At 43.5% G+C, this 26,009-nt stretch overlaps 2 protein-coding genes across 2 annotated transcripts; one reads left to right on the top strand and one right to left on the bottom strand.

Annotated features, from left to right (window-relative positions):
• Positions 1-3,273: 3,273 nt before the first annotated feature.
• Positions 3,274-8,775, bottom strand: irf2bp1 (interferon regulatory factor 2 binding protein 1). The gene is made up of 3 exons (XM_083637099.1): positions 7,506-8,775; positions 6,864-7,137; positions 3,274-5,115 (listed from the first exon to the last, which is right to left on the bottom strand). Exons 1-2 carry the CDS (start codon positions 8,519-8,521, stop codon positions 6,906-6,908), a joined length of 1,248 nt encoding a protein of 415 aa, XP_083493225.1. The 5' UTR covers positions 8,522-8,775; the 3' UTR covers positions 3,274-5,115; positions 6,864-6,905.
• Positions 8,776-11,508: 2,733 nt separating this feature from the next.
• On the top strand, positions 11,509-18,922 carry LOC310776446 (uncharacterized protein; the record flags this gene model as incomplete). The annotated part of the gene is made up of 4 exons (XM_083636636.1): positions 11,509-11,613; positions 12,090-12,234; positions 17,296-17,725; positions 18,581-18,922. The coding sequence occupies exons 1-4, from the start codon at positions 11,529-11,531 to the stop codon at positions 18,920-18,922; spliced, it is 1,002 nt and encodes a 333-aa protein (XP_083492762.1). The 5' UTR covers positions 11,509-11,528.
• Positions 18,923-26,009: the final 7,087 nt, after the last annotated feature.

Genomic DNA, 26,009 nt, shown 5'->3' with positions numbered 1-26,009 from the left:
GCGCGTAATCCGTGCGTAAATCCAGTCCGGTTAAACATGAGAAAGCGATGTTTTGGAGAGGCGCACAATGAAATACAATAAATAATGCAATCCAATACGTAATGGGCTAGCTGATTCTTGTGTGTGGAATACACATCGGGCCTGGGTGCAGACGGAGGCCTGTGAATGTCTATGCCTCGGTCTAATGGCCAGTCAATGGAGATGTAATTGATGCGCAGGCGGGTGGTCCAATGGATTATCTCGTGAGAAAAGATCCAGAGGAAGTACATCAATGGGAACACGCAGGAATACACTGTCGCCAACAGCTTGATAAAAGACAAAACACTCGATACAGCGTCTTCCCTTGGAGGCTAGAAAGACACATCTGAAGTCTGACTCATCATTTTGTGGAATAAAGCCCTCTTTTAAAGCCTGATGCTATGATGAAAAACCCTCCGCATATGGATAAGGTCTTTCGAGCAAAACACTTTTCTCCAGATATGACGAGCCAATTGGTGGATTCTGCAAGATCACATCAGACTGGAGGTCATGGTCACATTTTCATTACGCGTCACACCCTATCTTGCAGTCACACCCGCCCCCGCGGAGGGTCTGTGTTGAATCAAACGCGCTACACATCACATAATAAAGCCTCAGCGATTATCGCCTGTTTGCAAAACGTTGTCAAGTCGATTAAGGCGCTGAATGAGCTAACACTTCAATAATGATGCAATTAAGCCTGAAAGAAATGCCTTTTTAATATGGACGGTGATGTAAATCAAAAGCATGGGCAAACTCTGACCTGCAGACGGTGATTAATGAGGTAAACAACACCAACACAAATTAACACGAGTTCACTTTAGTTTTTTCTCTATACCTATAGCAGCCTAGTAGCCTACCGGTATATTAATTTTAATATTAAACTTCAATTCCTATCAACAAGTGGCTATCGCTGATGTAAATCGAGATAACTATGTTAGAAATATGAGTCAGGCAGAAAAAGAGGCGTTTCATAGCATAGCCTTGTGCTTGAGCTGTTCTGATCAAATTGAGTTCAATTTCCTCACTGTTCATCGCTATATTATTAACTCTTCTTAATCATTATCACAAATAAATAAACATCTCCTCAGTTGGCTATCTGGGACAAAACAACCCATCTGTTTGGGGGTTCTTGAAATGCAAAAGCCTCCTGGTCAAGGATGATCTTATCTCTCATTCCTTCACACATGAAGCTGCAGCCCCGGTTCCTAATAAGCCTCGGTGACTTTGGTGTAATGCTCCATACGGGTCCCCTTTTTCTCAACACACATCATTGCCATATCCTCTCTGCAGGTCGTTTCTAATGCCAATGGGCCTTACACAGTTCATTAACACCTCTATAATTGGTTTAACAATAGCCTTAATGAGTTGACACTAATGGAGGAAACGACAGATCGGCCTACAAGGAGCATGACGGTGAATAATTAAACGCCCCTCCCCCTTTTTTTAAACAATTAAAATGCTGCAACATAATCATTAATCTAGTTTATCAAATTGCAAGGGTGCCAGCAATTTTAATACATTTTAAGACTTTCAATGACAAATGAGATTTAAGACCAATTTCGCAAATTAAATAAACATTCAAATGAACACATGTTGACTTGTCAGAAGCCTGGCTATCTGCTTGACTGATTTATGAGGGGGGGGGGGTGTCTGATATTAAAATAAATTATCTCACTGTATTCAAGACCTTTTAAGGACTTGCGTTTACGTGATTTAACTTTTAAGACTGGTTTTAAGGACCTGCGGGCCTGTGATGTCACACTAGAACTAGATTAATAATACAATCTAGATGTCTTCAATAAGCTTAACATTTTTGTTTCCAGACTGAGGTCAAGTACGCTCGTTGCCTGCAGTCTGCGTTTACACAGGTCAAAGAGCGCCATCTGGTGGTCACTAAACACACCAACAAGTTACTTGTTGGTGTGTTTAGTGACCAGCAATGGTGTAACTGTTACACCATTGCCGATTCCAAGGGAAGGTTCAGGGTTTTTAAACGCTCCCTGACTGTAATGCCTACGATTACAAATCAAACCTTCTCCTCTCGTTCAACGATACCACCCAACCCCGCCCCCAGAGGAATTGGGTAGACTATACCAGTAGCCTATTAATTGGTCAAGCCAATGGGGGAATTAAACAATTAGCATCATAGAATTGCTAACGAGTCCTTTGATGAACCATGATTTGTTGTATTACTAGTTTAAACTAGAACGACCGCACCACGGATTTATGCCTCCGCCATTAGATCATTCTTAAGTCCAAATCGCCATTTGAGGCAAATTGGAAGAAATTCCATCAAGGCGCTCCTGAGATGTTGCATTAAAGAGCTTGGAAATTGGGTGTGTGGGGTCACAATGACCTTGAATTTTGACCTTTAACCATCAAAATCTAATCAGTTCATCCTTGAGTCCAAGTTAATGTTTGAGGCAAATTTGATGAAACTCCGTCAAGGCATTCCTGATATCGCATTAAGAAGCTTGAAAATGGCATTCGAAAGGTCACGGTGACCTTGACCTTTGACCACCAAAATATAATCAGTTCATGCTTGAGTCCAAGTCAATGTTTGAAGCAAATTTTATGAAATTCCGTCAAGGCATTCCTGAGATATCGCGTTAACAAGCTTGAAAATGGAGTTCGAGAGGTCACAGTGACCTTGGCCTTTGACCTTTGACCACCAAAATCTAATCAGTTCATGCTCGAGTCCAAGTCGATGTTTGAGTCAAATTTGATGAAATTCCATCAAGGCATTCCTGAGATATCACGTTAACAAGCTTGAAAATGGCGTTCGAGAGGTCACAGTGACCTTGACCTTTGGCCACCAAAATCTAATCAGATCATCCTTGAGTCTAGGTCGATGTTCGAGGCAAATTTGACGAAATTCCGTCAAGGCGTTCCTCAGATATCGCGCTAACGAACATCGGACGTATGGACAACCCGGATCCATAATGCCTGGCTATCGCCGGCGGAGGCATAAAAACTAAGAACGGCTTGCATATGTTGATAGTGTCACTGTGTGTATTATAGTGCTATACACTGGCTTGCACTGCTTTGCTGTAAAGACAATTTGTCAAAAATAAAAAAGATTAAATATAGGACATGAACATGTTTTGAGCACTTGCAGAGAGAACTGACTGCATCAGTCAAGTCTTGGTGTCTACATTTAATGAGACTTCCCTGACTTCCCTGGCAAAATTGTTTAACCTCATCTTGCTGGACTCAATAAATACATTTCATCCCATTTATTCCTGGTTTGTATTTATTTATTCATTTTTACACAAAGCTGAAAACTGAACCATACAAAAAATGGCCGGGTGGGGGGTGGGTTGTGATGCAGGCAGGGACAATGAAAGACCAAACACAGCCGGCCTGCACCTCAAAGGTTCAGCATCAAAGCAAAGTAACCGTCAGATGGCGACTGAACAGAAACACAGATTTAGGTTAATCATTCACTATAAGCAATAAAACAGCCATTGCACTCCTACTTCCCCTGAGGATCCCAGACAAACGTACAGGCAGTAAACATTTTTAAAGGCACTTACGAGGGATTGCATGATCTATCAGTGCACTTCTGCAAAGACATTTCTCTACATCACACTTGATCTGTAACCAGCGTCAGGTTACTTGATCTGTGGGCTTTGCTGAATACATTTTTTAATGTAAAAATCCTGCACTTATTAAAGTACAGTAGACCACGATGGCCGGTAAACTGTAATGGCTGGATGAAGAAGATTGACTGATAAGACCTGTATATACTGTATAAGCAATATATTTTCCATAAAACATTCCATAAAACATTTACATCCACAGAAATCTGTACTTTGGTTTGTCTGTGCTTGTGTATTGAGGGGCACATACTGCACTTAAAGGGAAGATATAAAAAAAATCATTAATCAAGTTATCATCTTTTCATTGCTTAATATTTAAGAGCATGAAATCCCTGTACACTTGGCGAAAAGCATAATTTTAAACAGCTCTCCCAAAGCCACGATACAGACTACCAGGACTGCAGTCTGGATGGTTGACATCAAGCTACCCGACTGAACCGGAATGAGAGGCAGACTTAATGGACTTGTGCATTTGTTTGTTAAAACCAAAATAAAATTCATGTCACTGTTTCAAACAACAAAATGTACCTCTGAATATTGTGGCAGTGTCCTCAAGATCCTATAGTTTCCTATTCATTGTCAATAGAGAAAGCGTTGCTTTATGAGAAGAGCGTATTTGCGGTCTTAACTCCAGCTTTGGGAGAGACTTATTAATCTTCACAAAACTGGCCAGCATTATACACATAAGAAGAGTTCTGTTTCAGGGTGGATTTTCACTTAAAAAAAAACAACAACCTATAAGTCTAAGTAATCATAACAATTTGTTTTTAATTATATATTCCAAACTTTTGCATATACCATAACTGATTGCACATACATACTATTGCGGTACTATACAGTATATAACATTGAACATTCTAGTATAAAATATAGTCCTAGGCCTATCAATAGATATCTTTTCATATACTGTACATTCGGGGTAAAGTGTTAGGCTAGGCTAGATCTGGTATGAAAGCAGTTTAAATACAGTCAAACAGAGTCTCTGTGGCTGTTCAATGCTTTGACAGATTAACTGGTGCTTTCTACACGGCAAACATTCTCCTTTCTGCTGGCCAGTCAAAGTCAGCTTTATGTCAAGTTGAGACACACGACGAAAAACAAACACATGGACAAATGTCACAACTGGCATTTTACCCACATCCCAGGTCTGTTTGCTTGATTTTCCTTTCTTTCTTTTTTTTTGGCGGAGGGGGCGGGGGACAAATGCCCCCGCTTGAATGGCGGTCATGGAATCAGTTATGAATGAAGAGCGCAGGGTTACAGAGATTAAACAATAAAAATAAAAATAAATAAAAATAAATTTGAATGACTGAATGAATCAGATGTCCCCAGAAGCCTGATCATGCTGATAAGATTGTGTGGTGTGAGTAGGTGGATTGGGACCTGTGTGATGGTGGTTTTCTGAATGGTGTCTCGCTGTATTCTGTGTTGCTTCTCTTCTGGATCTGTAAGCAGTCCGGTGCAGACACACTTTCTGGTATGGGATGGGACTCTGGAGTGACGGAAAAACAAACGCACACATTAAATGGATTATACCATGGTCTGGGAGAATACTCGTTTCTGATTGGCCGGCAGGTGTGCGTTAAAACCGTTTAACACACAGGTAGTCCGGCTCAAGTTTAATCACATGTTCTAAATTCATCCGCTACCCAACCAGCAAAGTTGGGAGAAGTACATTCCTCTATACCGGGGGAGAGGAGTGGAAAAAGATCCATAATGAAATTAAGTCTGCAAATTCTCTGAATGGTTTTAAAGACCTTCTGAAAAAATTCCTGCTGAGTAAAGTAATGTGTGACCCTTTTGTTGAAATGGTTATTGAACTTGTGTGGTTTATATCTTTTGTTCATTTTATTGTTGATTGTACTATTTTGTTTATTTGATATGTGTTATTGTATGTCCTGTTTTTATAAGACCAGGGACCATGTTGTAAATAAGTGTTTACACTTTTACATGTCATCCCTTGGATTTTGTTCTGCTATCTCCAAAAAATCAATCAACCAACCAACCAACCTGCACAGGTGTTTAATCAAACAGCAATGCAGCTAATGTTATTCAACTCACTACCTCAGCTTCTATGAGCTGAGCGGACTAGATTCCCTGCGCCACACCGGCTCGTATCCAAGGTTCATCCTATTTACTGGAACAGCTAATGTTTCCATTACATGAGAAGCTGAGGGGATGGTAATGATTGTTCCAGGTATTAGTCGGTTTCCCAAGTCTCGTTAAAAACTTTAGATTTTGATTGCTAAACTTGCACAAAAAATTGTGAATGCCATTATGTTATATTGTTGGCAAATTACCATGTATAAGTGGGATAATCAACTCCTAAGTGTGCATTAAACTATTTTAATGCACTTTGCAGAGGTAACTGCCTGCGGCGTCGGGTGGTTCTTTGCCTCCACGTTGTGCATTAAAATTGTTTAACGCACACCCAGGAGGTGATTATCCCTTACGTAACCGCCCTAGGCTTCAAAAGTTTATACATGAAATAATGTAAATGAAAAGCCATGCCAGGCAGTCTCCCTTGTGGAACATAATCAAATTAGTACAGTTACAATGTCTGTGATACTACCAATAATAACTCTAAATCCATGGTGCCACAAGTATCATGTAGGCCTGGTATCACAAGTGCTGAGCAGGGTGGTAAATGAAACATCAGATACCAGCTAAATCTTAGGAGATTTTGCTTTGACTGCTATTTTTGACGACTCTACCACTCAGTTTGGGAGGAAACAAACATTTGGAGGCCTTACTCTCTGGAAAATGTAGATAGCATGTAAAAATAGTGGTTGGTGAAGTTGTTCGTGGACAAAACAATATATATTTGTTTCTTACTAGGGTTGAAAGATAGACAAAAAGAAAAGAAAAAAAGTCAAATTGCAATCATTTTGACAGAATATTAGAATGCCAAACTGTGATTGATGTCACTGTGCAGGATTTAGGAGTTTGATTAAAGGTTTTCACCAGTGCTTGCTTGATTCATGGATCAGAGATCACTGCAGCTCCAAAAACAGAAATCAATTTTGGACACACATCTCTCTTAAGCAAATAATTGCAGGCTCTGCGATTTGTAATTAAAATTACACAAGTTTATATTGCGATTTATAGTAGATTTTTTCTGTCTTTCAGATTAATAGTTCAGCTCTATTTCCTACCCCGACCCTCAGGCTGCCTCTCCAGCAGTGAATTACAGCACAGCCAGATTCTACCAAAACAAAGGGCAGATGTCTGTGCACTTGCCTGCTGTTGCGTTGGCTCCTGGCTTGCATGGAGTGATCACCATCACGTTTCTCTCTCTTTCTTGACAGTGATGTCTCCACCTCCACCGGCTCCAGCTCCAGATGCAGCTCCTGCTCCACCATTCCCCAGTATGGTGGAGACTTCTCCCTGCATGAAGGCCCAAGGGGGACTGTTGGGAGAGCTATCCAAGGGACAGCGCTCTCCGCTGGGGCAGTACACTTCCCCGTCGCCCCTCCGGCTCTGGATGTACGCTCTGGTGCATGGGAAGCAGAACCTTGATCGATGGAGATAGAACAGCCTGGTTATTTTGATGAAGCAAGAGTTACAGATTATCATGAGTTAACTTTACAACACCACCTAAAGAAGACTAAAACAGTAGTTGGCGACATTGAATTCAGTTCAAATTTGACTGGGTGGTTAATAACAAATTTTCCTGGGGTGTGAAAGCTCAAAACACATTTATTTTTGGTTTCGAGGGACTTTAAGAAGCTGGAATCAGATAATTTTGAGTGCCCCCCCCCCCCCCCCAGATATATATATATTTGAACTCAAACCAATTATCAAAATAGTTTGTGATTAATTTAATAGTTGACAACTAATCGATTAATCGTTGCAATTCTAAAAAACACTGAACAGACAAACCTATGCCCCGGCACAGATGGACACTGCACAAAGTGTGTGTCTTCCAGCCTCTCGTGACACAAGGTACAGGAGAGAGTGGTTCCAGAGGAAAGGGTGCTGCCGGCTGAAGCCGATCCCAGCTCAGATGCTCCGCTGTGGGGTAATGCTGCAGCTGTGGTGGCCGCCTCTGCAGAGATATTGGATCCCAGGGGCTCGCCTCCAGACCTGGCGGCCAGGGGACGTGGCTGCCTGGCCGGAGATGAAGCAGGCTTGGGGCTGGTCTGGCTCACACCACCGGCCATGGAGGAGGAAGATGAAGGAAGACCTGAATTCTTGCTACTGCCAGCCACAGCTGTGTGGATCTGTGTCTGTGTCTTGGGCTGGGTCTGGGATGAACTTAGCTCCCGTTCAAGCTCCGGAGTGATGAAAGGGGCCATCCCTATCCCCAGCTGCCTCCGGCTCATCTCAGCGAGCACGGGGGCAGGGAAGATGAGGGGGCTCATGGGGGCTGTCCTGGCGGTCAGACCGGCTGGCATGCCCGCTAGCAGCCCGTGGGGAATCCCTGCTATGCCTTGAGTTACTAGACTGGGAGGGATGGCAGCACCCAGCATGGGTCTCCGGCTGGCGCTGGGGCTCTGACGGTGCACTTCCTGTGGCGGCTGGCCGTCCCGGTGCAGCCCGTTGGGCGGCACACGAGCAGTGGACCCGGCGCTTTCCCCTCTCCCTCCCCGGTCGAAGCGGTCAGTGTGCGGCCTGCCTGCGTCAGCCGCCCCCTCTCCTCTACCATCTCCTCTGCCGTGTTTATTAGCTGCGGGACCGGGCGACCTAACCGGGTTAATGTTACCATCCTGCATCCCGTGAGTTCGTTTCAGCTGTCGGGCACTTGCGATCAGGAACTCGATCTGGTTGGCTCCCTCGTAGTTCACGCAGCCCCGACACACCACCTCGCTGAAATCCCACACCACAGTCCACGGCATCTTGGGCAGGTCGCACAGGTAGCACCACTGGCGCCTGGAGGAAGAGCCAGGGGACGACATGGCTGGCTAGCTAGCTAACCTTGGCAGTTTCAAAGAGCTAGCTAGCTCTATGTGTTAGCTCACGTTAGCAGCGTTAACCTATTTAGGTTTGGCAGGTGCACGCCCTCTCTCTGCTGTCGAGTTTCTACACTAACGAGTTTCAAACCACTTTAAAACAATGTCGCGCATTCTAAAACTGACGAATAAGATGCAACTTTCGGGCTGTTGTCGCTTCTCTTTCGATAAGTTTTGTTGTTTACCCACTTCGGCCTGTTCTTGACAACTGCTTCCCCGACGCGATTTTTTTTTCCCATGATGGCGAAGGCTAGGTAGTCTGGGCACCTTTCACCCCGCTGTTTGTCATGGGGGCGTAAACCACGGAACCAGAATGAACACCGGAAGGAAGTGCGCCAAAAAACGTCTTTGTTGCCGTTAGCTTGACGTCTCTTTCCTCGATTAATTGTCTGATGCAAAGCTTCTGTATTGGCTTAAAAGATGTGAGATTGTGAATCGGCTGGGAACCAGTTGTCTGACGTCACACAACAATGGCCGCAACATGGAGTATGTAGTCCAAAGTATTAAGTGCCTTAATAAAATGTATAATAGAGTCTGTTACATTATGTGTCATTGCTGCTCCTCATTTTCATTTAAATATGTAAGGATGGTGCTCTACTCATTGTTAAGCTGTCTTGCTATTTGCTAAACAAAAAAAAGTTTGTCGCGGTCCGCCATGTTTCTTGGTTGCGTTTTGCCTTTGTGCTCTGGAATGCTTTGAAGGTGGGGGGTGGGACTTTTCCACTGGGAAACACCCACGTCCCAGGTGTCTGGAAGGCAGCATAACGTACAGACTGTATAGCTGCATTCGCCGGATGTAGATGAGACAGTCTGTTTTAAGAGACTAGTCTAGGGCGGGCTCTAGGCCGGTGTCATGCCGAGTTTTGCACCCCCGCCGAGAATTGCATCCCCACCTTCGGGAGCATATTGTAATGATTTATACGGAAACTAGCTCTCAATGAATGGATGAAGGATGATTGTTCAATCAATGATTGTTGCCGTTAGCGTCAAGCTAACGGCAACAAAGACGTTTTTGGGCACACTTATTTCCGGTGTTGTTAACATTCAACATAGCCATTCATGACTGCAGCTAGTTGTTGCTGAGGCTATGGTCATCTAAGCATTTGTTCATAACGTGAGCAGCAGGTGCAAAACAATCATTAAATCAACAAGCATGAGATACTTCATTATATGGAACGTTACAATTGCAAACCCTATATCTGAGTTATTTAGGCCTACTTAGCCTATTGCACAGACGTGTATTTTTTTCTTGTCATTCCAAATTTAATCACATTGTTGCTCTGATTAATATTTCAATTCAAATGCATGTCACTCTTGTGTTAGAATGAGTAAATCGGCATTGACACTGTTTTTATATAACCTTGATCAATTCTCATTAATATTTTATCTTTTCTTTTTTATTTGTCTGTAGGCTACATACGTGCACTGCCAAGAGTAGCGGCAGCATTATAAACCAGAGACCAGACTATATCAAAAACATAAACACACAGTGGCGTCTTTCATGCATGCTAGCAAGCGAAACTGCTGTCTGTCTGACCAATGGTCAGAGGGGGTTCTTCCGTACATAACCCCCTACTAAAAACATGCAGAAGATCGTCATCCGACCAGTGACGACAACATCTGAAGTTGGTCCAATGATGGTCCAATGAAGGTCCCCGGGCGCTGGAAAGAATAGTGACCACTGCTCCCGGCCTGCCCCCTGGAGGAAAGGACAAGCCTGGATGGGTCAAATGCAGAGGACATATTTCACCGGCCACCGTCAGCATGAGTGTGTGTAGTGGCCGCATGCATAGTAGTGTGTTCGTGTGACAATAAAAGACGGGCTGCCGTCTGAAATCGTGGTCTGACCCACTGAGTCTGACCACAGACTGTAGAAAGTAGTCTGGGAACCTTTTACTCCGCTTTGTGTCATGGGGGCGTAAACCAAGGAAACAGGAAACAACACCGGAAATAAGTGCGCCCACAACTTCTTTGTTGCCGTTAGCTTGACGCGGCGAGGTTACTTTAGCTAGAGCCTGAAAAGAACAATAACACAAGTTGTATAGTAGCCTAGCGTTAGCACATTTCGACTCACTGCCTGAGGAAGGTTTCTGGAGAGACAAAGACAATGGAGTAGGCCTACTCGCCATTTGAAATCTTATGATCAATGTCCATGTCTTTCCCAGCACAGGCAGCAGAGATGCTTCAACTGTTGTACTTGATCCTCCATTATCGATAACAGCGGACAGACAACTAGTTATAACTAGTTATAACGTTATAACTATTCCATCAACTGGCCATTTGTTTGAAAAGTAAAGCTTCTGTATTGGCTTAAAATATATTGTGAATCCGGGATGTTTCTACAAGAACTTCTTTAAAAACTTTGTTCGTACGTCCATCTTTTGTTTTGTTGTTTGCCATTTTATTTTCTTATTCGTTGTGTCTGATTGTCAAGTTAACGAGCTATTTCTGCTGTTGTTTCCTGTCTAGGGCGGGCTCTAGGCCGGAAACAGCCAGGGTGACAAAATCACTTGTAAAGGGAGGCCAGGCTCTTTCTCGCTGAGAAGAGCCTGGTGACGCGAGGTTAGTAGAAAGAGACGCAGGATAGCCAAGCGAATGTGATTGGATGAACGTTTGACGCTAGGCCAATCACAGGCAAAGAGGGTGCCTCCAGCCTTCGCCATCATCCGAAAAAAATATCGCTTCCCCGATGGACGCTGCTGGAACGTCACGCAACCTTGCGAGGTGCATTGTGGGCGTTGGAGTTTTCCCACGCATCGCGGGTAACGCAAACCTGCGCACGGCGCCTACTCTTGGAACTACAGAAGAAACTGGGACGGAAGTGAGGTATTTAAAGGTCAAAGTTCATTTTCTGTCAACACATGTTCCTTCACTGTAGCCATGCGTGTTGAGGGGGATAACTTGTAGTTTTACTAGCGTTAGTTTGCACATATTCAAAATCTAAAAAAAAAAAATGCCCAGAGCCATATCATCTTCATCGAGCGAAGATGAAGCTGACGACTCCACCGACCCGTCACCGGTCAAACAAACAGGAACCGGTAAGTTGCCAGGCTTGAATCCGCTGGCTTGCTAATGTAACGTTAGCTTATTTCTCAGTGTTGTCAGACTTACTGATTTCCTAAAGTGAACTGCTTCAACCTGGGCCCCAAACTTTTAGACCCCAATGCATTAAGACGTAGATGTCATGTGGGGATCCAGATACCAAGTCTAGATCCAAAAGGCAAGACATTCTGCTTTACAATAATCAATGTTATGATATTTGTGTTTGTGTATCACTTGAAAGTGTCCTAAGAAGAGATAACAACATACTATAGCATTTTAAAAGCAATGTGACATAATGGATTTCTTCAATATTTACTATTGGATTTTCATACACAAATCATGTTTTGTGCATCAAAAGCCAACACACAACAGTCACCCCAATCATTTTAACTCCAGACTGTCTTCCTCGGGCTGTGCTGTTTCTCTAACCCCGTGGTTTTTCTGTGGCGGTGTCTCCTCTCTGAATCCACAGATAAGAGGAATAGCAGGTACCCGTGTCCTGCTGACTTTGTGTCTTTCTGCCACAAGCCCTGCAGCAGCACACTGACAGACAGCCTGAACCAAGGCAACAGTGAATTATGGCTGATTAAAGCTCCTGCCAGCTTCAACCCAGCATGGTAGGCAAGCACTCTCTCTCTCTCTCTCTCTGTCTCTCTCTCTCTCTCTCTCTCTCTCTCTCTCTCTCTCTCCATCTCTGTCTGTCTCTCTCTCTGTCTCTCTCTCTCTTTATTTTTTAATATAAGTAAGTAAGGATATGGAGAAAGGGATGAAAAAAGTATTATCTTATCCATGGAACACAGCACAGCAGGCGAGACTGACTCAACATGCCGTTAGTGGCAATGGGACAGTTCTTCTGTGAAGTCCACCAGATGGAGCTGTGATCGTTTGATTCAGTCAGATAGTCTCAGGAGCTTCTCAACATGTTGGTCACAAAGACTTAACCCCGACCCCCCAGCAGTGATCCTTGAGCAGTGCCTGCCAAGGTGCCCCAGGTGCTCAATTAGGTCTTCCGAGTCTTAACAATGTTTTCTTTGGAAAACCAAAGTGGGAAAGTTTCCTTTGTTGCATTGTTGTACTGGGTTTGTTCAGGTTCACTCTGCACACTTACACGTGAACTAGGGCTTGTAAACAAGTGTCACATGACTCATTAGTAACATTTTGAGAGTTTTGGTAACCTGTCATCCTGTCAGGAATGAAACACTGGGGCACTCTCGGTAACTTTAGCCAAGCATGATGAACATGTCTGTGTTGTTTGCCATCATCTCCCTTCTCTGGTGTTCATACCAGGTAAGAACCATTAACTGTATATATATGGATGGACCATACCGTTTTTTTTTTTACTCCCATGTTGAAGCACTTGAAGCACATCCATGGTTGAAGCCGCCTGTCGCCATCTTGGGGTCTTTGCGCAGCTCACGCGAGGCGGCACAAGACGAGGGGTTTCCCAGAGCCGCAGCTCCACCTGCTATTGGTCCGTGATCGGCAAGCTGCTTGATCACTGGCCAGGCGACCTGTCATTCACGCCCAAAACATAGTCTTTTCTATCGGCTATTTGACTCTAAACGGGTGAGTTATATAAAAATTCACCCCCCGTACAGTTGTTATGAAAGGTAAAGTTAGCTATATATTATAGGCCAAAACCGTGTTTCGGTCCATTCTGTAAACATGCTTAATCACTGTTACAAAGTGGGGCATTTTAACATGGGGGTGAACGGGAACGACGTCACTTCTGGGTCCAGCCTCAAGTGACCAGTCGAGGAACTACAGCTTTCAGGATCGCTTCCGCAACTTCCTCTGTAAAACCCTGAACACATGATGAAACAGCTGAATATGAGCATCAGTCCAGACTTATTTTGTTATGCTAGCCTAGGTTTTCTTTAAAAAAAACTGAAACAGACAATGAAAACAACAAAATAATGTGCGGGTAGAGACAGGAAACATCATGCAGCCCTAATTATTAACTAGAATTGAGCGCTCGCTGATGATATCACTCTCTGAGTGACATCATGACATAATCAACATAACAGTATAACATTATATTATGATGACATCATAGCATTTTGACATCAATATATTATGACATCATGACACATCATAACATTATGACATCAGTGATGTCATGCATTACTGCCGGTATGTGCGTTTGTCTGTGACATCATCAGTGATGTCATAAATCATTGATGATGTCATGTAGGGGTTGACCGATATGGGTTTTCAATGGCCGATGCCGATATTTAGAGAGCAGGGCGGCCGATGGCCGATATATAATGCCGATGATATGTTGTTTTTTTACATCTGATAAAATAATTGACATCAATTTAATAATAACAAATGATACACAAAATTGCACTTATTAAAACATTTTATTAACAATGTCCACAGGTACCCTAATCAAAATCTAAACTTTGTAAAAAACCATTTGTGAATGAAAAATAAATTGTTTTAGTGCACTCAACATTTACCAGCAGATAACAGCATCTCTTTGTTTCTGAGAGAACGAAAATTTCTAAATACTTGCATAAATAAAAATTAAAATAAATTAATAATGTTGTTATAGTGCACACAGTAGCATCTCTTTGTTTTTAGTTTCAGTGCCAGCTAAAAGCACACATGCAGATATTTTTTTAATCGGCCTGGCATCGGCTGATGCCGATATCTCAAAATGGCTGCAAAATGTCAATAATCTGCCCGATTAATCGGCCGGCCGGGTCTACCTCTGTGATGGCCACTGATGATGTCATAGGCATTGTGACATCATCATTGGTGTCATAAATGATTCGCTGCCGAGGTTATAAAAGGGACCACTTGGCTCCCTAGTTGTTATTTCACACTCACTTTAGGTCTCACTCTGATACAGTATGTCTGCTGCCAGCTGTCTCCTATCTGAACAGTTACGATGTCCCATCTGTCTGGATGTGTTCACTGATCCAGTCTCCACATCATGTGGACACAACTTCTGCAAGAACTGTATCTCTCAACACTGGGATATTAATGTCCCATGCCAGTGTCCTATCTGTAAAGAGGTTTTTGACCGGATACCTAAGCTGCGGGTCAATACTTTAATATCTGAGATGGCTGCTCAGTTGAGAAATTTAGTGAGTAGTAGGCCTAAGACAGAGACTGAAATTCTCAAAGAAATCCAGGAAATGATCCAGGAGAGACAACTGAAGATTCAAGAAATCAAACACTCAGTGGAGCTCAGCAAGGAAGATACAGACAGAGAGATAGCAGACAGTGTGCAGGTCTTCACTGCTATGATGCAGTGTGTGGAGAGAGGCCAGGCTGAGCTCATTGAGATGATTGAAGAGAAGCAGAAAACAACAGAGAAACAGGCTGAAGGCTTAATCAAAGAGCTGGAACAGGAAGTCTCTGAGCTGATGAAGAGAACTGCTGAGGTGGAGCAGCTCTCACACACTGAAGACCGCCTCCACCTCCTCCAAAGGTTCCCATCCCTGTACACTCCTCCACACACCAAGGACTGGACAAAGGTCAGTGTCCAACACTCATCATCATGTGGGACTGTGAAGAGGAGAGCTCTGGCTCAGCTGGAGGAGACAATCAGGAAAGAGATGAAGCATCCCTCTCCCATTGGCCATGGCTGGGAACTCGTGAATAAGAACTGCCGACCAGTGTGTCACACCCTTCCCCCTTTGCCCCAGCAGTTCACACTTCAATGTTCATATGAGAGTAATAGCGATGATGAGAGCCCCTTAGACTTTTCAGATTCAGATGAACTATAGATAGTCGGTCTATGTTATCTGATCATGATGGCAGAGGACTCTATAAGCCCTGCGGGCTTCCCTTATCTCCCAGCACTACCCACTGATTCCTGTATTTCTTTTTCTTTTTTGATGTGCGAAATCAAATCCATAGCAGTCCATGTCCTAATCATTGTAAAGTTGCAAATTCATTTGAAATACATTGTTAAATTCCTGGTTAAATACCTTGTACTGCCATAAAGTGGATATTGATGTACAAATGTATGCCACTGTATTCCAATAAACACCTTTATCATTCAATTCAATTAATTCATAAATTAGTGACTTTAGAGAGAAATGTCACTTGAGCAGTTGTGATGTCATCGGTGATTTCACTTGAGCAACTGTGATTGATAGGGTTGTGCGATGTCAACCAAATAGCCATCACGATGGTTCAACAGTGAAACATTGTGATGGACCATGGCATCGTCATTTGCGGGGCGCGCGGGGGGGTGCGCACTATAAAAAGTACGCTGAGTAGAGTTATCCGAACAGGCCCTTTGACTATGGCTTAGATATAACAAATAGACTTCAGATAGACATGTAAATTCCTCCGGTGCACAAAGCAGTTTAGTTCTTGACTATCTTAAGCAGGGCTATGGTAGAATGAATTCTGGGTCAATTAAAACTTTCCAAAGTAGAAAACATGGCCGACCAAGTAACTGCATCCTCTGTTTACTAGCAGAAATTGTTTGTCTTTTGGAAGAATTCAATAGTTATAAGGACATTTTACTTGGAAAATTCAGTTAAGAATGTAAAAAAAAAAGATATGGAAGAAAAAAATGCAGCAACAGTAAACAGTGTTAATCGGACCGTTGACAGGAGCATCAAAGGCATCAAAGATGTTAGCTTCCTCATACATAATCCCCCCTGACTGTTACCAAAACATTCAGTAGAGACATTGGCCTAGTGTTAGCTGTGTTCTCCTCTTAGCTGTCATTTGTCTCTCCCTCTTGACTCTGTGGTCTGCACCATGCTAACATGGGTCCAAGGCCTCAGTTAGCCTGGGGGTAAAGTATCTAATTTTTGGGGCTTAAAATTAGTCAGTCTTTATTGTTGTGAAACGGTCTAACTTGCATTAGACTAATTTATTGGCAAAATGAACACTACAGAGCAGTCTAAAATATCTGTGTCAAACCGGCCTCTGGTCGTGTGCTAGCTGCTTCGGCCTGGCTAAAAGAAAAAAGCTAGATGGCGACGATCAAAATGCCAAACTGCTTCAAAAGGTGAGGTGACCTCCTGGGGCTTACACCATATCTTTATACAGCAGTGGTTCTCAAGCTTTTGGCTTCAGTCCCCCCATTCCCTCATTTCTGAATCCAAGTACCTCCTTCACCCAACGACAACATTTTGCTTAGAAAACTGCAAGAGAAAACTAAACTATAGCATATAATGATGCAATGAATGAATGATAACCCACCTTTTGAAGAATATAACATTGAAAATAAGAAATGGAGGGAAAGAGTTGCAATTAGTGCCTCTTGAGCAGATTTATTTTAATGTTTCATTTATTTTCGTTCAGATTTATTCTTAAATTTTTTCAATTTTCCCCTTTATCTCAAGTACCCCCTGTAGTACATCTACATACTCCTAGGGGTATGCGTACCCCAGTTTGGGAACCACTGTATATATACAGGCTATGGGATAAACACCCCTAGAGTTCAAATAAACCATTCCAAACATACTTGAGGTGAACGATCCTTAAATCACCCCCCTCTGTCTCGCTCTCTCTCTCTCCCCTCTCTCCCCCCTCTCCCCTCTCTCTCCCTCCCCCCCCCCCCCCTCTCTCTCCCCCCTCTCTCTCTCTCCCCTCTCTCTCTCCCCTCTCTCTCTCTCCCCTCTCTCTCTCCCCTCTCTCTCTCCCCTCTCTCTCTCTCCCCCCTCTCCCCTCTCTCTCCCCCCCCCCCTCTCTCTCTCCAGCTTCAGCAGCGTGAAGGTCCCTCTGTCTGGGCTGCAGACCCTGCAGGTGCCCTCTGCTGTGGGCGGAGCTAAGAGGCAGACCTACAGCATCCTGGCCTCCAGCCAGCGCACCCCCGAGCTCTGCCTGCTCAGCGGCCGCAGCCGCTCGTCAGAGGGCGTGGTCTGCGCCCCCGCCTTCCAGGGCCTGCTCAACGTGTGCGAGAGCTACGGCAACAGCGGCGAGGAGCGGGCGCCGCAGGTCATCGCAACCGCCCCGGCGCCCACCGTGCCCCCAGGCCTCAGACAGCGCTTCCACCCGTTCGGCAGCAAGACGCCCACGCTGACCTGTGTGGGCGAGAGCGAGGCGGGCGTCGACGCCACAGGGCCCTCGTCCAGGACGCTACGCCCGCTAGTCGTCAAGCGCTACCAGGAGGAGCAGCAGCAGGAGGAGGTAGGGGTGGAACAAAATATTGATACTTCCTCTTGCGATAGGCTATCAATACACTAGTGCAAAATATCGATTTCTATTTGTATTTTGTGTAAAAGCACTGTTTTTGTTTTTTAGTTCTCCATAAACAATTTGCACAGAATGAAAATATTTGACTGAGGAATAGTTTTAGCCTTAACTCCAGAACTGTTCTGCTTTCTGGCAGTTTGGCCTTTTGCCAGTTTATGGCTATTTTACATTGGAGTGCGTGCGTGCGTGCGTGCGTGTGTGTGTTAAAGAGGGACTAAGCTAAGACTATGCTCTTTCTTGTACATTGTTTCATCTGAGTTGTCAAATTCAGTGAAACTTACATGACAATGCAGTGAATAAATGCATAATAGAGTACCACAGGGATGATGTATTTTTGTATCCAGAACTCCCTGCACTGCTGGTTCGTAGGGGGGAAAGGCAATGGGATTTTTGTATGGGAATTTCGGTTAAATGCATGAAATAAGGTATGTGGTTAACACAAACTTCACTGTTTCATAACCTTTTGTTAACCACAGACCTTATTTCATGCATTGACCGAAATTCCCATAAAAAAAAATTCCCATTACTAATTCCCATTGTTTACACCTACGACTCGAGCCAGAAGTCTTAGCAGCCATTTTTTCCGGACTCATTCCTGCGGTACTCTATTCCTGTTTTTGCCTTTTTAGTGGTCTTTTTTCTTCCTCGGTAACACAGATATCGTAATGTCTCCCAGATTAATTGTCTTGCAATGTGTTGGGTATTGCAGAATCGCTGTATCGGTTATTGTGGCCAAGGTATCGTGATAGTATCTTCTCATGACTTACTCTCTGTGATCCCCACCCCTAGGAGGAGGAGGATGGGAGGAAAAGGAAGAAAAAGAAAAAGAAGCAGCGGGAGGAGGAGCTGAGAGTGAAAGAGGAGCCTGTCGCTGAGCTTCCCGGCCAGGAGGGGATGCTGTGGGAGCTGCCCTTCCAGGACGGCCACATGTCTGAGGAGAGGAGGAAGAAGAAGAAGAAGAAGAAGGACAGAGAGCGAGGAGAAGCTGAGGAAGCGGTCCAGACCGACAGCAAAATGAAGGAGGAGGAGGTGGTGGTGAAATGTGAACCCGTGGACACTTCATACGGAGATGTGGAAAGCTCAGGCAAGAAGAAGAAAAAGAAGAAGAAAAGCAAAACTGACGATGACTAGTCTGTTGTGTTGATTGCACCTGCTGCTCCTCCAGAAAGCGCTTAGTCTCGCTGGCCAGCCTCCCCTCCCTACCGTGAGATGAGTCTGGCGGCGCAGGTCTCCATTGTGGGATTGCGATGGGCGGCGCTTGGCGGCAGTGCCCTTGGAAAATAGTTTCCAACTTGCCATTTTCAGCGTGTAGCAACGAGCTAGCGTGTAGATTTCTGCAGCTAGCTTGCTAGCTAGTTAGCGTTGTTGTTTTCACTGAGGGCACTATTTACAGCGACATACAGGGCTGAGGGCGGAGGGAGCAGAAGCCGCTCTGATTGACATGGTCGGAGCCAATGACAGAGCTTGTAATAAGCGGGGAGTAGACATCCGGCACCGACTGAAACAGTCACTCCAATGGAGAGCAGCTGTAGAGCAGGGGAGGGCTTATCCCAGTTGCCTGTTTCCGTGCAGCCAGACGACTCTCCCGGAAGGGAGAGGAGGCTGGCCAGCGAGACTAGAAAGTGCTTGACGACTAGGGGGCGGAGCATACTGGATGAGGGTCCTGTGGCGTCGACGCCCGCCTCACTCTCACCCACGCCAGGGTGGGAGTCAATTCACTACAAACATGAGCGATACTCTGTAGTTTCTTGATAGATTACATATACGAGCCTCACTTTGGCAAGATTTTTGAATTCTGAAGAAAAGCCACATCCTGAATCAATTTAATAATGAAGTGAATTACAACATGGGCAGTGTTCCCATCATTTTGAGCTCAGAAAACGATGTGTAGTAAACACGCATTCACACAAAAAACAATGAAACACAAGGTCGACACAGCCACAGGCATGTCTGAGTGCGTGGGTAATAAGCGTGTACATATAGGCACATTTCTATATTTTCTGCCAGTGGCTGTAAAGTTGCGTCAATCTTTGGATTATGCTCACATTGTGATGCTGTGTTTGTGTACATTTGTTTGGCAGCAGGTTCAGAAATCCCAAGACGGAAGAATAGTTTGTCAAGTAAGATTCATTGTTTTTTTTTTAAGGATATGAGTTAAATATGTTTTGGAGAGAAGTGTTTGCGTCTTGGAAGATACATGGGAAAAAAATAAACTTTGAAAGTGGATGAAATCAAATGAAAGTGTGTCTTTGTCCTCCAGTTGGCCCCTTCAAGTGGTTCAATAGCGCAAAGCCTTTTCCCCTCGTGCCTTGTTACAATGGTGATTTCACCAAGCAGGAATGAAATGAAAGTCATGTTGTAACTCAGACCGCTGCTTAGCAATTATGCAACAACAAGTGCCCCATTTTAAGCTAATTTGTTTTCTGATGATCTGGAGCAGCAATAAAAATGTTCTCAGCCTATTTTTTGAATGTCATTGAGGAAATCAGATTATTCAGGAAGGCAAAAACTTGCATAATGAAGCAGAGAATCTGTCAGTCAATCCCGTGGGGTTGCAGTGAGACTTTTCAGTGAGCACATTATGTCATGCTTGAAGAGCAATAGGGGTAGTCTGGTCTACTGTCTGTTATATCTTCTGCAATGCATTGCCCTTGCAACATGTCTCAGTAAGAGTTGTGAAACTACTAGTTCAGGGGTTAGCCTTCCAGCGCCTATGAATTACAGATTTCAACACTATTGGAGTTTATATGATGATTCATCAGACCATATAACTTCCAAGAGTGCTGAAAACATTAGTAGGGGCTGGATACCAGGCTAGGCTGATATGGGCCTTTTATTAAATAACCAGAGTTGGGAAGTAACTAATTACAAGTACTCAAATTACTGTAATTGAGTAGCTTTTTTGTGTACTTATAGCCTACTTTTTGAGTTTTTTTTTTAAATCACAATGTTTTACTTGAGTAAATGGTTGAAGTAATGTACATTGTTACATTTTAAATTGCTTCAGTGACAGAGCAAAATAAATCCAAACTTAGTTTCCCCAAGTTTTCTATTGGCCCTCACCACCTGCCATTGCCAATTTGTTTCCAAGGAAAGTAGCTATTTGCTGCTCAAAAAGTCGCTAGAAGTCGCCAGATGACATCATCATCTGCTAATCTGCATACTTAATAGCCTATACAACCTACAGTCTCCACTCGCAAAGCAGGGAGGGGGGCTGCGCTATGATCATCAGACATTTATTCCTCCCCCCCTCCCCCTTTTTTGCACGATTTTTTAGCGGGGGGTTCCTATCTGGAGGAAACCCCAGGGGAGCACGGGGAGAACATGCAAACTCCACACAGAAAGGCCCTTTTTGACGACCCCACCTGGGCCGTAGCCACTGAGGACATGGGAATGGGGACACACCCTCAGCGCCCACAGCGTCCCAGGCGGGAAAAGAAACCCAGGACCTCTTGCTGTGAGGCGACAGCGCTACCACTTCACCACCGTGCCCCATTTCACCAGAAGGTGAATGACAGACAGATGGTCAGTCAGACAGACAGACAGCAACCATCTGTCTGTCTGAATATGATCATCAAATTTATATCCACTTTGACAAGCAACACAGGTATCTCTTTGCTAAAGCTGTGACATGGGGGCCCTCTGACAGGGCCTTGCTGCAGTCAGATCTGTCAGGCCAAAACCCATTGTCTTTCATAATGTCATCTTTCCATAAAAAGCCCTCAAAACATCATTGTTGCTTTTGACCTATAATATTTCTTTCTCTCAACTATTTTAATATTTTTCTCTCTTTATTAAAGTTGTTTTATCCTGTGTTTGTAAAGTGTTTTGAGCACGGTCAAGAGCAACAGTGAACAGTGAACTGCTATATAATATAAATGTACATTAACATAATTGTAGTGTACATTATTACATTACTAAACATGCAATAATGAGTAGGCTGTTAATGTTCTGTAATTCTAGTCTTATTCTAATAGTTCTTATGTCGATTCTTATATGTATTGAACAATAATTACAATGATTACTCTGATTAATAATACTAACAATAATAATAAAGTAACAATAATGATTGTATTATTATTATTATTATTATTAATAATAGTAGTAGTAATAGCAGTAATAGCAGCAGCAGCCTAGTAGTATTATTATTATTATTATTACTACTACTACTAGTATCATTATAAATTATTTCAAATTTAAGGAATATTGAATATATAAGTACAAATCATCTGCTTCAAAAGCCCATATTGGACAAATCTTAGTCACTACATCCCTGCACCTCCCACCAGCAACAGAAATGTCTGTTTTTTTTCAATGCAGTGGAGAGTAAAACATCTCTGCCTGTGTGGCCTGGCTGGCAGGCAGATGGCGCCACACTCCAGGCGGTCCAGACACCTGCTCAGCCTCTGACCAACCTCTCAGCCTCTGTCATCCACACACTACCATTTCTCCTTTTTTCTCGCCCCACTAATGCAACACAGATCTTTCCATCGCTGTCTAAACATCTAAAGAAGAAAAATGGACAAATAATGTTTCAGCTTTTCGACAGCCGTGCATCCTCAGATCGCAGTGACACACAGGTGAAAAATCTCCATCTGGAGCATTGACTGTAGGAGTTGGCAGTGAGTCTGGATGTCTGCATCCCTCCCACCTTCCCTCCCTCCCTTCAGTGCTGCCTTCTCCCTGCTCTGCACCGGAGTGTGGTCCTGGTTCTTAATGAGCTTCAGCACCTCTGGCGCTATCGCACTCTCACCATCTGTATAGCCCCTCCACACATGCTGCAAGGCTCCATTGATCCAGCCTTGACTGTCGCTTCCTTACATACAGGGACTACCGACTGGGGGGAACCCCAAGAATAAGCTACTGTAATATCATAGCAAAATGTTAACTCGTTATTCACTTTTGTTTTCTTCTCAAAACATTATTATAAGTTACAGTTAATGAAATTATGGTTTTGTATTTTTGAACATAATCTTACCTTAGGAAGAGCAGTTTAGGGTCATCGACAGAGTACATGAGGAAATCTCTCTGTCTCCTTCAAAATGAGTGCACCCCTCGCCCCCGATAGTGTGTACTCCTTTAAATTAGGACCCATGGCAAACATGAACTCAATAAATGATTCTACGGCATAGGCAGAATTGGTGGGTGACATTGGCATAAACAAAAAGAGAGAAAACAATGTTATGAAGTCATTGGGAACAAATTGATTGACAAAGTCATGACAAATTTGAAAGATAGAATAAAGCACCTGTGAGGTACGGCAAAGTATAGCTCTGGGGTCTGCGGGTACCCCAGTCAGTATGAGGGTTTTAAAAGGTTGACCACATCCTTGGGGTTAGGTTGACCCAGTTGCATCAACAACACCATTTGATTCCTCTCATAAATGAAACCTACACGTTTATTTGTCTTTTTTTAATTGTTTAATTTCATTGGAATTGTCCAAAGTGGAGTTCAGAAGGAGCAGACCTCTCTTCAGCATCACCTCTTCTAGCTGCTGCTGTTTTTCATGGGATCAGCAGCCAGACCAGCAGAAGGTTACAGTGTCACATGCTGCATCAAGCATTTCCCCGTGTGTCACATCTAATGCCAGATTGATATGTATCCTCACAGATGTGTGTGTGTGTGTGTGTGTGTGTGTGTGTGTGTGTGTGTGTGTGTGTGTGTGTGTGTGTGTGTGTGTGTGTGTGTGTGTGTGTGTGTGTGTGTGTGTGTGTGTGTGTGTGTGTGTGTGTGTGTGTGTGTGTGTGTGTGAGAGAGAGAGAGAGAGAGAGAGGGAGGGAGGGAGAGGGTACACCCATATTCATCAAAAAGAGAATGTATGTATCCATGTGTATCTAAACTGTGTGCACCTGTCTGTTGTTTTTTTAAGCCACAGTCCAATGAAAAACGTCCTTTTCACCTTGTTAGCAATTCCATAATTCATATCATAATTTATTTAATAATACATGCCACCAACAAAATACATTATTCATTTATTGTACTTTTACTTAAAAATGCCATGAGTTTTACTTACTGGAAAATGGTGTATCTTAGTGATTCATGGTGAATCAGAAGGGGGACCTAAAAATTCCATCCAATAAATACAATAAAGGTTTATAAAAGGTATGTAAATCCCATGCGGGATTTTTGAACAATCTCCCTCCACCGCATCTTACATCATATAGAACTGCCTTCCTCTCATTCATTTATATATCCCAATTGATTTACACCGTCAAACACTTTTGAACGATCCCTTTACGTGTTATGCCCCTCCCTAATATCAACAGGTCAAATTTTTGAATTTCGAAAACCAAAACTCACTCAAGCATCTTAAAGTTGATGTGTGGTTTCTCACTGGGGGTGCATCAGTAGAAGTCTGCAGTGTGTCCGTGTGTAGCAGTTGGGTTGAGCGGTTGTATAGAAATCCCCGCTCAATAGACCCACATATCAGCCTATAATTAATCATTAATATACTGGTACTGTATATAGCATGAGGGGATCCCAATATATATACTGTGTATCTCCCTTAGGACAGTATACCCACTTCCACAGCTGCCACTACACCATTTGATGTGTTTCCCTCTCTACACACAGAGAATTTGAATGGGTTGGCAGTTACACCTTCACACTAGCTGAGAAAATGTGGTTTGGGGCAAGTGAATGTGTAAAATAGAAATAAATAAATGATATGCCTAAAATGGGTCTGTGTATTGATCTCACAGAACAAATACCTTCTTCTATCCTGGAAATGAGAGTAATGCTGCCCCTTGTGACTAGAATGGCAGAGTTATTGTGGATGTGTCCCTCGTGGGGGAAAGTCCAGGTTCTGTGAAATGAACATAACACTATAATAATGTGAGACTACAGGTGCAGCGAGCAGGTTTCTCCCAGGGGAGGTGTGTGATTGATCCCCTGCTCTGATATCTGTACAGCTGTGAAGAAGCCCAGAGAGAGAGAAAGAGATAGCTGACGACAGCAGCCTGGAGCATCGTCTCGAACAACAAACTTTGCATTCCTTTAAAGTGTCTAGGGTGTCGTAGTCATGGCTGGGCTGCTGTAGTTTCCTTGCCTACCAACACAAGGGTTGCAGGTTCGAGTCCCAGTGTTGCCTCGGGCTTGGTTGGTGTCCATATAGGCACTATATGGCCTTGTCTGTGGGTTTCCAGTGATGACATCATCACTGATGACATCATGGTGACATAATTGACGTTGAAAAACCTGTGTATCCAGTGTTGCTTCGCCTCTTACTGCAGTTAAATATTCATCGTATTGCAGTTAATGTTTTGTTTCTTCATCAGTGTTGAACATGATGAGGATCATGTGATGACATGATGACACTTGAAAAGATCATTTCCAGATTTTCATCACAGTATTGGTCTGATGGATTTATGTCATTGATGTCCTCTGCAGCTGTTCATATGGGTTTTTATTTTCCCAAAAACACAAAGCAAAATTGTGAAATGCTTCAACTGTAAAAATGTCATTTGAAAACCCAATCTCAGTTCTGTAAATCTATAAAAAGGATCGTAACCCACAGTTTGCAGGTGTACAATCCTCAGCTTAGAATTATTATTGTCTCTAAAGAGATATAAGCCTATTGTGTTTTACAACTATGAAAATGCAATCTGTAAGGCACTTTTTGCCTGCAACTCCAAGGAACAAACTAGGTCAAAACCTAGTTTCTACCACTTATGAAGAGCAACTGGAGCTCCAGGCAACTAAGACCAGGCTCAAGTCTGTCCACCCTTACAGATCAGAGACATGGAGGACAACAGTGGCAACCATGAAGAAGGTGCAGATCTTCAACTACACCTGCCTGAGAAGAAACCTCCAGATCCGCTGGACCGTCACCATCAGCAACAGCGCCCTCTGGCACCGAACAAATCAACTGCCAGCTGAAGAGGAAATGTTAAGAAAGTGCTGGAGATGGATCGGCCACAGACTGACTCTTCAAGCCTGCAGCATCACCAGACAGACAGGCCCTAAACCTGGAACCCTCAGGGGAAAATGAAGAGGGCCACCTTGAAGCATGTTAACTGTAATATGTGTAATATGCTCATAACCCTAACCCTATATGGTTAAGGGGTTGGGGCCTTTTGTAGGCCTATGTTTTGCAAGTAAAACCTTATTCTGCAACTACAGCCTTCTGATAAATGTAGTGAAGGAAAAAGTACAATATTTCTCTCTGAAATGTATAGTAAAAATGATAAAGTCTCACAAAATAGAAATACTAAAGTAA

The sequence above is a fragment of the Poromitra crassiceps genome (genome assembly GCF_964638095.1).
Source record: "Poromitra crassiceps genome assembly, chromosome: 5".
In the NCBI taxonomy this organism is placed as follows: Eukaryota; Metazoa; Chordata; class Actinopteri; order Beryciformes; family Melamphaidae; genus Poromitra; species Poromitra crassiceps.
Note: the sequence above shows the minus strand (reverse complement) of the source record. Positions and strands in the feature narration are given on the sequence as shown.

Coding starts and splice junctions, on each gene's coding strand:
- irf2bp1 (XM_083637099.1), bottom strand. CDS start 8,521: ATGTCGTCCCCTGGCTCTTCCTCCAGGCGCCAGTGGTGCTACCTGTGC. Junction 7,138..7,505: donor CCATCTGTGCCGGGGCATAG/GTTTGTCTGTTC, acceptor CCATCGATCAAG/GTTCTGCTTCCCATGCACCA.